Genomic DNA, 15,836 nt, shown 5'->3' with positions numbered 1-15,836 from the left:
TTACCGTGATATATTGTGCTGCTGTTACTGCTGTGATAAGATTCCACCAGCGGCGCTTGCTCCTCGGACTGCTTCATCCTGCGAGTCCGGGTGCGTCCGTCCACGTTAGACTGAACCATGAGAGGCTCCTGGCGCTTCTTCTTCTGCTTCTGCTCTAAGAGTGCCCGCTGACAATGAAAGAAGAATAATCTGTATTATCTACTGGAGAAATACACACTGTACAATACAATATACCAAATTATGTAGGGAGTTCTCCAACAGTCTCTATTGCACAGGGAAGTCCTGACTTAAACATTCTCAGGCAGTTATGGCAGTTATTCCCAACCTTGGTACTCAAAAAACACAACCAGTCCAGGTTTTCAGGATATCCATGCTTGAGCATAGATGCTTAAATCAAAATAACTAAACTAATTGTCATCTGTGCTTAAGTATGGCTATCCTTAAAACCTGTACTGTTAGTGTGCCTTGAGTAACTATGGCATAGCTTCATCGGTTATGGGGTATATTCAATAAGAGTCGGTCCATTCTGACATGCAGTTGTCGGAATGGACCCGACAACCCCTATTCAAGAGCGGCCAAACCCGACTGTCGGATTTGGCCATTCCCTGTGTCCTGTCCTGCCGCTGCTGTCAACGGCTGCCGGGTGTTCTGACAGCAGTGGCGGGGGGAGCATCGTGAGGTGGCCGGCAGGGGAGCAGTGTGCGGCGGCCGGTGGGGGAGCAGTGTGCGGCGGCCGCTGGGGAGCAGTGTGCGGTGGCCGGCGGGGGAGCAGTGTGCGTGGCCGGCGGGGGATCAGTGTGCGGCGGCCGGCGGGGGAGCTTCCAGCGGCGGCCGGAGCTGGCAGCGGGAGTGATCTGTGCGGCGGCGGAGGAGGCACTGCAGGTACTATCATCTCCGTAGCCCGCTGCACCGCTCCCCGTCTCCTCACCTCAATCTGACTTGTTTTCAAATCGGATTGAGTTTGTCGGAAAGGGGGCAAAAACCTGTCAGATTTGGCCCCGTTTCCGACAGCTGCAGGCGGATCGGCTGGTATTCCGCCGATCCAACTGCTTTAGGACAGCATTCCGACAAGTCGGGTTTCCTGACTTGTTGGAAAAAATGTGCCCCTATTGAATAGGTCGGAACCCCTTCCGACCTATTCCAGTCGGAAATTGCCGTCTTTCCGACAAGACGGCAGTTTCCGACTCTTATTGAATACAGCCATATAGCTCAGGTTATTTGCATTCACATTTCTGACTTTTTCTTATTATGGATTTGGGGTTTCTCTGTGTTATACCCTTTTCACACAGAAACGCCGGCAATTACCCAGTATTTCAGTGCCGGGTCATTTTGCCGGTCTCTGCCTGACCCCCCTTTCACATAGAGAAGCAAATTACCGGGTCAAGAATTTCTACCCGGTAATTTGCGGATCAAAACGGGTATTTTGTCTGTGTGAAAGAGTCAACCCGGGTTGAAATTCCCAGAACTCCAACCTTGGTAAATTCCTGGGTCGAAGTCCCAGGAATTTCAATCCGGGTTGATCCTTTCACACAGAAAAAGGACCTGTGTTTTTCGGCAAATTACCGTGTAGAACTTCTTTACCTGGTGATTTAATTTTCTGTGTGAAAGGGGTATTATTATACAGCAAAATAACAAACTGAATCTACGCCTACATTTCCTATCTAAATATTATGCCCTCCATTCATCAAGCCTTGGAGAGTGGTAAATAGCACAATGATAAAGTATCAACCAATCAGCTCCTAACTTCCATGTCACAGGCTGTGTTTGAAAAATGACAGTTAGGAGCTGATTGGCTGGTACAAAGGGGGTAAATGTACGAAGCAGTGTAAGAGTGGAGAAGTGAGCCAGTGGAGAAGTTGCCCATGGCAACCAATCAGCTGCTCTGTATCATTTTATTGTATGCAAATTTTAAATGTTACATCAATGCTGATTGGTTGCCATGGGCCACTTCTCCACTGGCTCACTTCTCCTCTCTTATCACTGCTTCATACATTTACCCCCTTTATCACCCTACGGCTTGATAAATCTGGGCCTATATTAATTATGTTTTAATTTATACCCCCCCCCCCACACACACCTATGAATTGCTAATAGGGTAAGGGGTCTCGTGACCCCTGATATACCCCCTCTGCACAAATGATAACTCACCTGTCTGTCTAGTTTCTGTTGGCGCAAACTGCTGCTCTCATCGTCCAAAACACTGGAAAATACAAAATAACATAGGTCAGGTATAACGGAAACAAGAACCGCCGTGCCCGAGTATTACAGGCAAATACAGTCTACGGGGAGAGGACTGTTGGAACAGGATTTACACGGAAATACACAGATATGGTAAAATCTGCATAGTAGAAATATAACACATCTGATAAACTACAATAATCACACTCACGTAAAACACACAGGAATGTATTAAGATACATCGCCGCCCCTCGCCGCGCATCACAGCGATGTTGATCGCATATGTACTAACATATGCGATCAATATCGCGATGCGGTGACGGAGGCCCCCGCGCGATACCTGTGAGGTGGTCTGCGGGGGGTCTCCGTCACCTCCCAGGGATCTCCACACTGCCCGCACGCCGGGAAGCAGCAGCAGGCTGCCCCCGGCGCCTCCTCCGCCTCCCCCCTGCAGCCAGAAGGACCTCCGGCTGCGTTGCTAGGGGGGAGAAGGAGATTACCTTCCGGGACCAGGGCTGCCTGGAGGAAGGAATGCCGTGGGGGAAGGGGGTCTGCGGCGGGGGCGGCGGGTTGCGGCAGTCGGCGATAAGAAGCCCATAGGCTTCTATAGGGTATCGCCATCCAGAGATAGCGATACCCTGGACGCCGAAAAACGGCGGTGGGGTCTTAGGGGGTCATTCCGAGTTGATCGTAGCTGTGCTAAGTTTAGCACAGCTACGATCATCTTCCCTGACAGAAGTGCAAAGGCATCGCACAGCGGCGATGCCTTTGCACTTCAAGAGTAGCTCCCGACCAGCGCATCTTCAGCGTGCTGGCCGGGAGTTACTCATTGCTTCCCGACTCGCTGCGGCTGCGTGTGACATCACACGCCTCCACAAAATGGCGGCCTAACGCCGCCATTCCGCCCCCTCCCACCCAGCGGCCACCTCTGCCTGTCAATCAGGCAGAGGCGATTGCAGCCCTGCTATGACCTTCGGCCATTTGGCATGCGCCGGCGCACTATTGCGCTGGCGCATGCGCAGTAGGGACCCGTTCGCTCGGCTGCGATAAAAAGCAGCGCGCGAACTGGTCAGAATGACCCCCTTAGTACATTTGAAAATGCTGTAAAACCTCCAACCCAACCCGAATTTTTCCTTCAGTACATCCCGCCCACAAAGAGGCTGATTCTGAGTTGCACACAAAGGGGTATATTTACTAAGATGGGAGGTTTTTTTTAGAAGTGGAGCTGTTGCTCTTAGCAACCAATCAGATTCTAGCTATTATCTTCTAGAAGCAGCTAGATAAATGTTAAGTGGAATCTGATTGGTTGTTATTGACAACATCTACACATCTGAAAACCTCACACCTTAGTAAATAAACCCCGAAGTGCGTGTAGTTGGGTGCATCCGATGGTTTGAGTATAAATACGATGTTTGGGGTCTGCACATGTGCAGAATGGATCTTGCGATGTCGTTTGCAGTCCCCTGTAAGCCGCGGCATGATTGATACCCCCTGTTTTAAAGACGTGACGGGTCCAGGGTCTGTGTTGTGCCTGGACACCCTGATGGATACGACCACAATGTGATTGACAGGTGAGGCCGCTGCGGGGGCGGAGTTCCGGCGTTGCAGGGGCAGCTCTGGGAAAACGGGAGCAGAGACCGTTTTCGGGGCGGCTGCGTGATATCACATGTAGCTGCTCCGGGGGAAAAAAAGGCAGCTGACCGCCTGGCAGCGCGGGCAGGGGTCAACCTTAGATCCGATGCGTTCACAATTAGATTGCAGGCTCCTTGGGAGGCGGACCCACACATGTGCAGAGATGAACGCAGATCTGGCGCGTATGCAGCAATCTGTGGTCAACTTGGAATAACCCTCTAAGTGCTCCCAGTGTTGTATGGAGGCACCGCGTGATGTGTCTGGGATGCCTCACGTGTCTGTGAGGTGACAGCCAAATAAAATCAGAATACACGAGCAACAAACTGTACTAAAAATCATCATCAAGGCCAAAGAAGGTAGAAAACCCTTTTTCCTAGGAAATAAATAATGAACATCCAATTTTATCACTATGTTTTTTACACTATGTTTGTTTTATCACATTTTACACAGATGTAGAATGTAAAACTCTTTTTAAGCAACAGTAATATACTGTACGATGACCATAAAATATCTATTTGGGATTTATTACTACCTCAGTTTGGAGGAATCAGGATCAGCTCCTTTCTGTACTAAGGGAAATTATATCTAACTTGGGATAAAGGAGAAAGGAACGCTAGCACTGCGCCCATCTGGAAATCACAGAGGATCTGGGCACGGATGGTCCTGTTTTGGGTTGGAAGTCCCCCCTGTGCATGGATGGCTTCCCTGTGTGCGGATGGGCCCCCTGTGTGCGGATGGGTCCCCTGTGCGCGGATGGGCCCCCAGTGCGCGGATGGGCCCCCAGTGCGCGGATGGGCCTCCTGTGTGTAGATGGGCCCCCCTGTACGTGGATGGCTTCCCTATATGTGGATGACCCCCTGTGCATGGATGGGCCCTTTGTGCACGGATGGCCCCCTGTGCGCAGATGATCCTCTGTGTGCGGATGGCCCCCTGTGTGCAGATGATCCTCTGTGTGCGGATGGCCCCCTGTGTACAGATGATCCTCTGTGTGCGGATGGCCCCCTGTGTACAGATGATCCTCTGTGTGCGGATGGCCCCCTGTGTACAGATGATCCTCTGTGTGCGGATGGCCCCCTGTGTACAGATGATCCTCTGTGTGCGGATGGCCCCCTGTGTACAGATGATCCTCTGTGTGCGGATGGCCCCCTGTGTACAGATGATCCTCTGTGTGCGGATGGCCCCCCTGTGCGCAGATGATCCTCTGTGTGCGGATGGCCCCCTGTGTGCGGATGGGCCCCCTGTGCGCAGATGATCCTCTGTGTGCGGATGGCCCCCTGTGTACAGATGATCCTCTGTGCACGGATGGCCCCCTGTGTACAGATGATCCTCTGTGTGCGGATGGCCCCCCTGTGCGCAGATGATCCTCTGTGTGCGGATGGCCCCCTGTGTGCGGATGGGCCCCCTATGCGCAGATGATCCTCTGTGTGCGGATGGCCCCCCTGTGCGCCGATGATCCTCTGTGTGCGGATGGCCCCCCTGTGCGGATGGGCCCCCTGTGTGCGGATGGGCCCCCTGTGCGCAGATGATCCTCTGTGTGCGGATGGCCCCCTGTGTGCGGATGGGCCCCCTGTGCGCAGATGTTCCTCTGTGTGCGGATGGGCCCCCTGTGCGCAGATGATCCTCTATGTGCGGATGGCCCCTTGTGTGCGGATGGGCCCCCTGTGCGCAGATGTTCCTCTGTGTGCGGATGGGCCCCCTGTGTGCGAATGGGCCCCCTGTGCGCAGATGATCCTCTGTGTGCGGATGGCCCCCTGTGTGCGGATGGGCCCCCTGTGCACAGATGTTCCTCTGTGTGCGGATGGGCCCCCTGTGTGCGAATGGGCCCCCTGTGCGCAGATGTTCCTCTGTGTGCGGATGGCCCCCTGTGTGCGGGTGGCCCCCCTGTGCGCAGATGATCCTCTGTGTGCGGATGGCCCCCTGTGTGCGGATGGGCCTCCTGTGCGCAGATGATCCTCTGTGTGCGGGTGGCCCCCCTGAACATGGATTGGCCTGATTCAGACAGGTTCTCTAATGACGTCGCTGCTGCAAATTTGTGGCTGAGCGGAAACATGGCAAGGACACAGGCGCAGGAATTTGTGGGATTAGTATGGAATCAAAGCCGCAGACTGAGACACGTCCTGATAACATACGTGCCACGTTTCCTCCCCCCCCCCCCCCCACCCCGTTACCTCCCACAAACGGTCACTACCTGTCAATCACTTTACAAATAAATCCTCACAAATAAATCCTCGGTAACGAATTGTCGCTGGCAGTCTGACTGTGACGCATGCGCAGCAGCGCAGATCACAATAATCGCTATCTGTGTAACCATCCGTATCCATCTCTGAATCAGACACACTGTTACAATAGCCCAGGTGACTCGTGAAGCTGTACACACACATGCCGATCCATCATTGGAGCCAGAACACGCCGCAGACATTCTTGGAACGGAACACAATTTCTTGGCAACCAGTCGCACAACTGTATAAACACTCGTACAAATGTACAGCGTGTAACATTCCTTATACGTACAAGTCACACAAACAGCTGTACATAGGTTCAATGCAGCTGAGCGCTTACATTGCACAATGGTAACATTGCAGCGACTGAATTTGTAGCTTTATGAGCGGCTATAATCCAAGGTGAGGGCTCGGGGAATATTGTCTATGAGCTGTATTTATTATTGGCCGCAGTTAACCTGTGGCGCTGCTATCGCGGCATCTCCTGGTGATTCAGGAGGTTTTAAGCTTCAATTTACGATCGCAGACCCTGTGTGTGATGTGAAGCAAAATTGGGGGGTTTGTGTGAGGCCTAAACAGGGTCTCTGCTGGTCACGTAAGCTCTCTGTAAGAAGGCTGCGTGCATTTACGGTATTGCGCAAGCCCAGTAATGAAAACAACAATTCTTAGGCCCAGATTTATCAAGCCTTGGAGAGTGATAAATTGCACAGTGATAAAGTATCAACCAATCAGCTCCTTACTGTCATTTTTCAAACACAGCCTGTAACATGGCAGTTAGGAGCTGGTTGATTGGTACTTTATCACTGTGCAATTTGTCACTCTGCAGGGCTTGATAAATCTGGGTCTTAAATTGGAATTGCACCAGTTGATACAGGTAATTGCATTAAGCGGTACTGCACTTGCCTGAGATTATATACCCAAGCATGCCGGTAATCATTTTACTAGAATGCGGTACTGGGTGCAAAGAATGGAAAATGGCGCATGCGTAGCACCTCTTTGGGGGGATTACGGATTGCGACGGGACTGGTAAGTGTACATCCTGAGATAGTGTTATACTTTTATCTCAAACAGCTTTTCGCAGTTTGTTATATAGCTTACACTCCACACTCTCCATAAATGGCTATGGGGCACAGCCGTCAGAGAAACCATAGGGGTCACATGAGAAATCACTCATTTCCCTTTTCTCTATGGTTTCCCTTGTAATACATGGCAGGAAGCATTGGTAACCCACTTTTCTGCAGAAAACTATGGTAAAGGGATCATCACTGCTTGTTAAACAGAGCCCTAAGGGGGGAGATGTGTTACCAGTAGATAATTGTGAAATGCGCTAGTTCCAGCGCAGTTTGACACTTTGGGGCTCATTTATCAACAAGTGATAAAAATCATTGTGAATGATAAAACTTGTTGTTTAAGATATATGGTGCTCCAGCCAATCTGCTCCAAGCTGTCATGTGTTCCACTCCTAACTGTCATGTATTCCGCTCCTGTCATGTGTTCCGATCCTAACTGTCATGTGTTCCGATCCTATCTGTCATGTGTTCCGCTCCTGTTATGTGTTCCGCTCCCAGCTGTCATATGTTCCGCTCCCAACTGTCATATGTTCCACTCCCAACTGTCATGTGTTCCGCTCCTGTCATGTATTTAGCTCCCAACTGTTATGTGTTCCACTCCCAACTGTCATATGTTCCACTCCTGTCATGTGTTCAGCTCCCAACTGTCATGTGTTCAAATTCCCAACTATCGTATTATCAGCTCCCAACTGTCATGTGTTCAGCTCCCAACTGTCATGTGTTCTGCTCCTGTCGTGTGTTCAGCTCCCAACTGTCATGTGTTCAGCTCCTAACTGTCATGTGTTCCGCTCCCAACTGTCATGTGTTCAGCTCCCAACTGTCATGTGTTCAGCTCCCAACTGTCATGTGTTCAGCTCCCAACTGTTATGTGTTCCACTCCCAACGGTCATATGTTCCACTCCTGTCACTTGTTCAGCTCCCAACTATCATGTGTTCAAATTACCAACTGTCGTATGATCATCTCCCAACTGTCATATGATCAGCTCCCAACTGTATGCATTCAGCTCCCAACTGCCATGTGTTCAACTCCCAACTGTGATGTGTTCAGCTCCCAACTGTCATGTGTTCAGCTCCCAACTGTCATGTGTTCAGCTCCTAACTGTCATGTGTTCCGCTCCTGTCATGTATTTAGCTCCCAACTGCTATGTGTTCCACTCCCAACTGTCATATGTTCCACTCCTGTCATGTGTTCAGCTTCCAACTATCATGTGTTCAAATTACCAACTGTTATATGATCATCTCCCAACTGTCATATGATCATCTCTCAACTGTCATATGATCATCTCCCAACTGTATGCATTCAGCTCCCAACTGTCATATGTTCCACTCCCAACTGTCATGTGTTCTGCCCGTCATGTATTTAGCTCCCAACTGTTATGTGTTCCACTCCCAACTGTCATATGTTCCACTCCTGTCATGTGTTCAGCTCCCAACTGTCATGTGTTCAAATTCCCAACTGTCATATTATCAGCTCCCAACTGTCATGTGTTCAGCTCCCAACTGTCATGTGTTCAGCTCCCAACTGTTGTGTTCAGCTCCCAACTGTTGTGTTCAGCTCCCAACTGTTATGTGTTCCACTCCTGTCACGTGTTCAGCTCCCAACTATCATGTGTTCAAAGTACCAACTGTCATATGATCATCTCCCAACTGTCATATGATCAGCTCCCAACTGTCATATGATCAGCTCCCAACTGTATGCATTCAGCTCCCAACTGTCATGTGTTCAGCTCCTGTCATGTGTTCTGTTATGTGTTTGAAAAATGACAGTTGGGAGCTGATTGGCTGGAGCACCATTTATAATACGCAACGAGTTTTACCACTCGTTGATAAACTGACCCCATATATCGAACCGCAACATGTTTTAAGGCAGTTACCGTAAAGGAAATCACTTTAATCACAGTAATCTGGCAGCTTTTTATTAATAAGAGGCTGATCGTTTTTTCCCATATCACGTAACAGTATGTGCAACGTCCAGCGGTGGTGGCGTGCATTGGCATATCACATCTAATGATATTTGCGTAATCTTGCACATGCGTGCTGGGATCAACTAGGACCCAGGAAGCAGCCAATCAGCACTTGGCTGCTGCACTACGGGACTTGTCAAGATTGCCGGGGGAGTTTTCCCTGGCCTACTTCAGCGGCAAGATGTTAATAGCCTTGGCCTAATGGATATTGCTGAATAAGAAGCAAAGCAGGAACAGCTTTAGCACCACGACTACCAGGATATGTGCCGTAAATAACACATGTGCCCCAATGTCTTAATGTGGGCACAAAGCCACCTGGTGTCCAGGTGTATCCAAAACAGTCCCTATTTTATGTCTAAGAAAGCGTAATTCCCAATGCATCAAACTAATAAAATTGGGATATGGCCCTATACATTTTATAAACTAAATCAGATCGTCCCAATTTTTCTGTAAAAAACATGGAGTCCCAATAAGACAATGTCCACAGAACACTACCGCATGTTATTTGTCTGTAGATAAAATACTCTGCTTTATAATAAATAATAATGTGTAATGTCCATAAAATCTGAATAAACTGTGATCACATATATGACAAGATAACGCATTCTGCATGGTGGGTCAGTATTACAATACATAGGAATATTTATAGGCAGTGCCGTTGGAATCCTTGAACTGTCCCTGGGAGTTGTCAGCCGCGTTGGTGATTTAACAGTGATCTGTGCATCGTCTCTGCTGGGATCTGAACAGGTTTCTGAGACGCTGCACAAATCATCGGCCAAGCTGTCAGATCCTCACAGAACTTATATATGAAGGCATCACTACACATGCAGATGAATCCAATGTCTATGATGTAAGTACAGTGGCCGCTGGCAAGCAACAGAAGATATACAATTTAAAATGAAAATCCAGTTATACAAATACTAGTGTTTTTGACCCATCATTCGCCAGGTCATTAGCTAGTGTGGGCACCATATAGCCTCAAACCAGCCAGCCTTATGCCCCCCTCTGTGTCTTTCATCTCTATCACCCTTCCATCTCTGTTCCCCATCCCTCATTATTATTATTATTATTACTACCAGTTATTTATATAGCGCACACATATTCCGCAGCGCTTTACAGAGAATATTTGGCCATTCACATCAGTCCCTGCCCCAGTGGAGCTTACACTCTATATTCCCTATCACATGTATTGTAAACACAGACCACATTCACACTAGGGTTAATTTTGTTTGGAGCCAATTAATCTACCTGTATATTTTTGGATTGTGGGAGGAAATCGGAGTACCCAGAGGAAACCCACGCATGTATGGGGAGAATATACAAACTCCACACAGCTAGGACCATGGTGGCAATTGAACCTATGACCTCAGTGCTGTGAGGCAGTAATGCTAACCACTACACCATCCGTACTGCATTATTAGGGACGCAAGTACACGTTGGAAATGACCATTGTCTATTCTGTGAAACTCCCCCACAACAGAACCACCTAAGTTCGATTGAGTAAGTGAGTTAGGTTTTCTGTATCTTTATTTCTTTTCATTTGTTTGAGATCGTACCATAATCTGTGTGTATTTTTAAAATATTCTTAAAAATCTTTGTAACACCTTTTTGTAACTAAAGCTCTGAAGTATTCTTGGAATTAAAACTTAAAATTCTAGTCCTGATTCTGTGATTCTTATGAACCAAAACCCCGTGTGGCACGTTACCGATCTCTCGAAATATTAATAATTGTGTATGAAGGTAAGGGCCGAAGTTTGCCTTCTAATATAGCACTGTTCCTTCGGCTGGCGGCAGTGTACCGTGTTTGATTAATCCCGTGTGTCAAAAGTGACCCGTACGTCGCACGTGGCAATTCTCAAACTGGCGTATTGGCTCTGATCTCGCCCCCCCCTTCATCCCTTTAAATATGAGCATAGGAAGGTGGTCTTTATGAGGTTTACTTGTGAGGCCACAATGTCAACAGTCACACTGGGGGGTTTTCCTTCCTTGGAATTCCTGATGGTTGAACCCGAGGGATTGGAGTCTTTTCTCAGTCTTAGGGGGAAATTTATCAATGTTCGGAGACAGATAAAGTACCAACCAATCAACTTCTGTCATTTGTCAAGCACAGCCTGTAAAACGACAGCTCGAGACCGATTGGTTGGTACTTTGGGGTCTATTTACTAATCCTTGGATGGTTATAAAGTGGACGTAGATAAAGGGGTTCATTCCGAGTTGTTCGCTCGTTGCTGATTTTCACAATGGAGCGATTAAGGCAAAAATGCGCATGCCCATGGTTCGCAGTGCGCATGCGGTTAGTATTTTAACACAAAACTTAGTAGATTTACTCACGCCCGAACGAAGATTTTTCCTCGTTGTAGTGATCGTAGTGTGATTGACAGGAAGTGGGTGTTTCTGGGTGGTAACTGAGCGTTTTCTGGGAGTGTGCGGAAAAACGCAGGCGTGCCAGGGAAAAACGCGGGAGTGTCTGTAGAAACGGGGGAGTGGCTGGCCGGACGCTGGGCGTGTGTGTGACGTCAAACCAGGAACTAAACTGACTGAACTGATCGCTATTTGTGAGTAAGTTTCGAGCTACTCAGAAACTGCTAAGAAATTTCTTTTCGCTATTCTGCGAATCTTTCGTTCGCAATCCTGCTAAGCTAAGATACACTCCCAGAGGGCGGCGGCTTAGCGTGTGCACTGCTGCTAAAAGCAGCTAGCGAGCGAACAACTCGGAATCACCCCCAAAGTACCAGCCAATCAGCTCCTAACTGCCACGTTACAGGCTGTGTTTGAAAAATGACAGTTTGGAGCTGATTGGTTTGTACTTTATCTCCGTACAAGTATTAGTAAATAAACCCCTTTATCTCTGTCCACTTTATCTTTCTCCAAGCTATGATAAATCTTGCCCTTAATATTTATGTAACTAAAGGGGTCTATTTACTAAGCCTTGGAAGGAAATAACGTGTACGGAGATAAAGTACCAGCCAATCAGCTCCTAACTGTCATTTTTCAAACCCAGCCTGTGACATGGCAGTTAGAAGATGGTTGGTTGGTACTTTATCTCCATCCAAGGCTTAGTAAATAGACCCCAAAGCTAGACAACGTGGCTATAAAGAGTGCACAGAGCCATTTACAATGTAAAAGCTAATTAAAAGGTGAATGATGGATGAAACAGCAGGACTGGGGTCCTCTGCCTTTCCGCCGGACGTGGAGAACAAAGGTCTTCAATGAAAAGAAAGGAAAGGCCTTGGTTTTGGAGCTTCACATAAACGTTGACCGTCTCAGCCGGGGAAGGAAGTCTGAGGCGCACAAAGCCTATTACATCATGTGTGAATTTGCTACTTATTCCAGTTTTTGGGCAGAGACCCCATGTCTTGTGTCAGACACAGTTATGTAGTGTTCGGTGGCACCTGCTAAACAAACGCAGTAAAGAGACTGGTCCAAGGTCAACTGTCTGAGATAGGAAACTACGTCGCAGTAAATGACACATCCCTTCCTCTCAGACACAGGGCAGCCTCTTACGCCTGCCAGGCCTAATTATATGCCCTGATGCCAGGCTGAATAATGGGCACTGATGCTTGCACCACAAAGCGGCACGAGAGCAGTCACGTGGCATTACACTTCCACGCGCACAGATGCAGGGGAACAGAATTGCTATTATACGTCTTGTAGTCATGTATTTCCCTGCTGTAGATAAACTCAATGACTGAATGCATTACAGCTAGAGACACAACACTGGCATAATCAGCATTACTCCGTCAAAGCAATCTCTAGTGCTAGGGCAAGGCACAGCAACCCCGATTCATACTCCCGGGGCCCCGTCTGTGCTTGTGTCAGCATACCAGGGGCCCACCATGCATAGCGAAGCACCACATGAGACATAAGAGCAAAGGGGAGGTGGCCCCAGGAGGGTAGACCTGCAGTGGCGGTCGTTTGGGGACCGCCCAATGCTAGTACAGTTTTTGTTCAGGTAATATAATAATGAGGTCAAAGGTTATCGCTAAACTAAAGTTTTTTCTTATTTTAGTGTCTACAAGGGGTGGACTTTCAATGCAACAGAATGTTCTTTATAAAGGTTCTTAGGTCACGGAATTGAGCGAAAATGTTTTAAATGTAATGACATCATTTTCATAGAGTCACAAGAGACAGTAATGTTGCAGATCTGACTTATTTCCCAAACTTGGTCCGCAAGGTAACACTAACAGTCCAGGTCTTAAGGATATCTATGTCACAGATGGCTTATGCAGTACTGTACCTTAGTCAGTTTGATTTAAGCATCTGTGTCACGCGTAGATAGATATCCAAAACATGAACGGTTATGATGCCTTGATTATCGACTGCATACCATACTTACCTGCTCTCCCGGAACACCTGGGATACTCCCAAGTTTCAGAATCACGTTATCATGGCTTCTAGATTAACTCCTCCCTTACAAGCACCTGTGTTCACTGAGGCATGGATGGGATCAGTAGTTGGAGGGTATGCTGATCCTTGTAGTGCCATATTGGAGGAACTTGGGAGACCTCCAGGTGAGTTGGCTCTCAAGTTAGAAATACATAAATGTATGACCCAAAGTAGGTGCTATTATTATGTAGTGTAGGACTACCAGAGTAGAGACGCTCTGCCGTGACTGGTGGCTTACCATATGTTTGCAAATATATGTAACTGATATCTCTGCATTACTATCATCATGTAGGATGTAAGTCTCTTTTGCTGGTCCATTATGGTGTGTTAAGGGAAACTGTTTGCTTTTTCAAGTCTAGATTTACAGCTCTCTTACGTGAACCTGTGATGGTCCATAGGCCCTCATTCCGAGTTGTTCGCTCGCTAGCCGCTTTTCGCAGCATTACACACGCTAAGCCGCCGCCCTCTGGGAGTGTATCTTAGCTTAGCAGAATTGCGAACGAAGTATTCGCAATATTGCGAAAAGATTTATCTGTGCAGTTTCTGAGTAGCTCGAGACTTACTCTTCCAGTGCGATCAGTTCAGTGCTTGTCGTTCCTGGTTTGACGTCACAAACACACCCAGCGTTCGCTCAGACACTCCCCCGTTTCTCCAGCCACTCCCGCGTTTTTCCCAGAAACGGCAGCGTTTTTTCACACACTCCCATAAAACGTCCAGTTTCCGCCCAGAAACACCCACTTCCTGTCAATCACACTCCGATCACCAGAACGAAGAAAAAACCTCGTAATGCCGTGAGTAAAATACCAAACTTCTTAGCAAATTTACTTGGCGCAGTCGCAGTGCGAACATTGCGCATGCGCAATTAGCGGAAAATCGCTGCGATGCAAAGAAAATTACCGAGCGAACAACTCGGAATGAGGGCCATAGTGCAATATTGGAGGATATAAGGAGACGTACTAAACAGTGATAAAAGTGGAGAAGTGAGTCAGTGGAGAAGCCTCCCATGGCAACCAATCAGCTGCTCTGTATATTTTTATAGTATGCAAATTCTAAATGTTACGTCAATGCTGATTGGTTGCCATGGGCAACTTCTCCACAGGCTCACTTCTCCACTTTTATCACTGTTTAGTATATGTCCCCCTTAGATTCTAATTACCATTTTCTAAATGTACAAGATAAATGACAGCTAGAATATGATTGGTTGGGCAAGGCCTCCGCTGATCCTTATAAGGAGGTTTGATGGATCTCCCAAAAAAAACTGTTTCCAGGTGAGTTGGTTCTCAATTTAGAAATACATAAATGTAAGACCCAAAGGAGGGCCACTCCGGATCTCAAGCAGGTTTGCCCTTTCCGGTATGACGCAAGTTAGAGGCAAGTAACTGATCCCAAACACTTGCAGATCCCATGCAGGACGTACAGCCTTAATGGACAGTACCTATCTGCCCAGATTAAAAAATCATCGATTATGGGGTAATCCTGCACACCCGCGTACCCGTTACACTATGTTACATCGCTATCACACAACCTTCAGAGTAGTTGGTTCGGTATCCGCTTTCTGGAAGAACATAAAAACTATACAAAATGTCAAAGCGCTCTCTGTAGAGGTAATCTCCTAATTGTAAGATGCAATTTGCAAGCACTCTTCTCTGAGGCTTCCATTGAAACCATTTAATTACGTACGGCGTCTGCCAGAGTCGTTGTAAGACGGTAATTAAAGAGCAGAATATTTATGGGAGGGAAACATCTTGTACATTACAGTAAAGCGATCTGATTAAACTGCTGTAACTGCGGGAAATAAGCAAGTCAGAAAGTTTCCCCCGTAGCATCAGATTCTACTGAGAGTGCCGGGGGCGACAGGAAAATGCAGAAACAGGACGATACACAGTGATCTGAGGGGCTTCACATCTACCATAGAGTACCTGTGGGAGCTTTATGCCGTTCATTTTTTTTTTTTTTTTTTGGGGGGGGGGGGGGGGATCCATCAAATTTCGTTATAAGGAGAAGCGGAGGCCTTGTCCAACCAATCATATTCTAGCTGTCATTTATCTTGTACATTTAGAAAATGGTAGCTAAAATCTGAATGGTTGCCTTTCAGAAGGTTTGCTAACCATCCCCCGTGTTCCCTCCCTTGCGCATCCTGAAGAAAGAGTACAGCTGTGTCTTCATACACCTGGCCTCAATATGCCATGTATCGCGAGACATCTGGCACGAGTGAGCCGCACTGAGCTTCTTTTTCGCAGAGAATGTGCGCTGTAGTCGCAACACAATACTGCTGGACTAGACTGCACTGCTTAGTTTCATATGCGACACTTGTATATCTGTGTGCGACTGTGTCTGACTAAGACACAAGAGTGCGCAAAAAAAAAAATCTGCCAAAAAAGACGCTC

The 15,836-nt window shown here is 47.7% G+C and overlaps 1 protein-coding gene across 3 annotated transcripts in view; it reads right to left on the bottom strand.

Annotated features, from left to right (window-relative positions):
- TUB (TUB bipartite transcription factor) overlaps positions 1-15,836 on the bottom strand; it is a 274,530-nt gene that overhangs the window by 42,889 nt on the left and 215,805 nt on the right. For all 3 annotated transcript variants that reach the window (XM_063946485.1, XM_063946487.1, XM_063946486.1), the window contains exons 2-3: positions 2,149-2,200; positions 5-167 (exon numbers count right to left, since the gene is read on the bottom strand). In XM_063946485.1, coding sequence (XP_063802555.1) covers positions 5-167; positions 2,149-2,200 — 215 coding nt within the window. The remainder of the gene's footprint in view (positions 1-4; positions 168-2,148; positions 2,201-15,836) is intronic.

Source organism: Pseudophryne corroboree, chromosome 11 (genome assembly GCF_028390025.1).
Source record: "Pseudophryne corroboree isolate aPseCor3 chromosome 11, aPseCor3.hap2, whole genome shotgun sequence".
NCBI classification, from domain to species: domain Eukaryota; kingdom Metazoa; phylum Chordata; class Amphibia; order Anura; family Myobatrachidae; genus Pseudophryne; species Pseudophryne corroboree.
The sequence above is the reverse complement of the archived record's forward strand: the minus strand, read 5'-3'. Positions and strand labels throughout refer to the sequence as shown.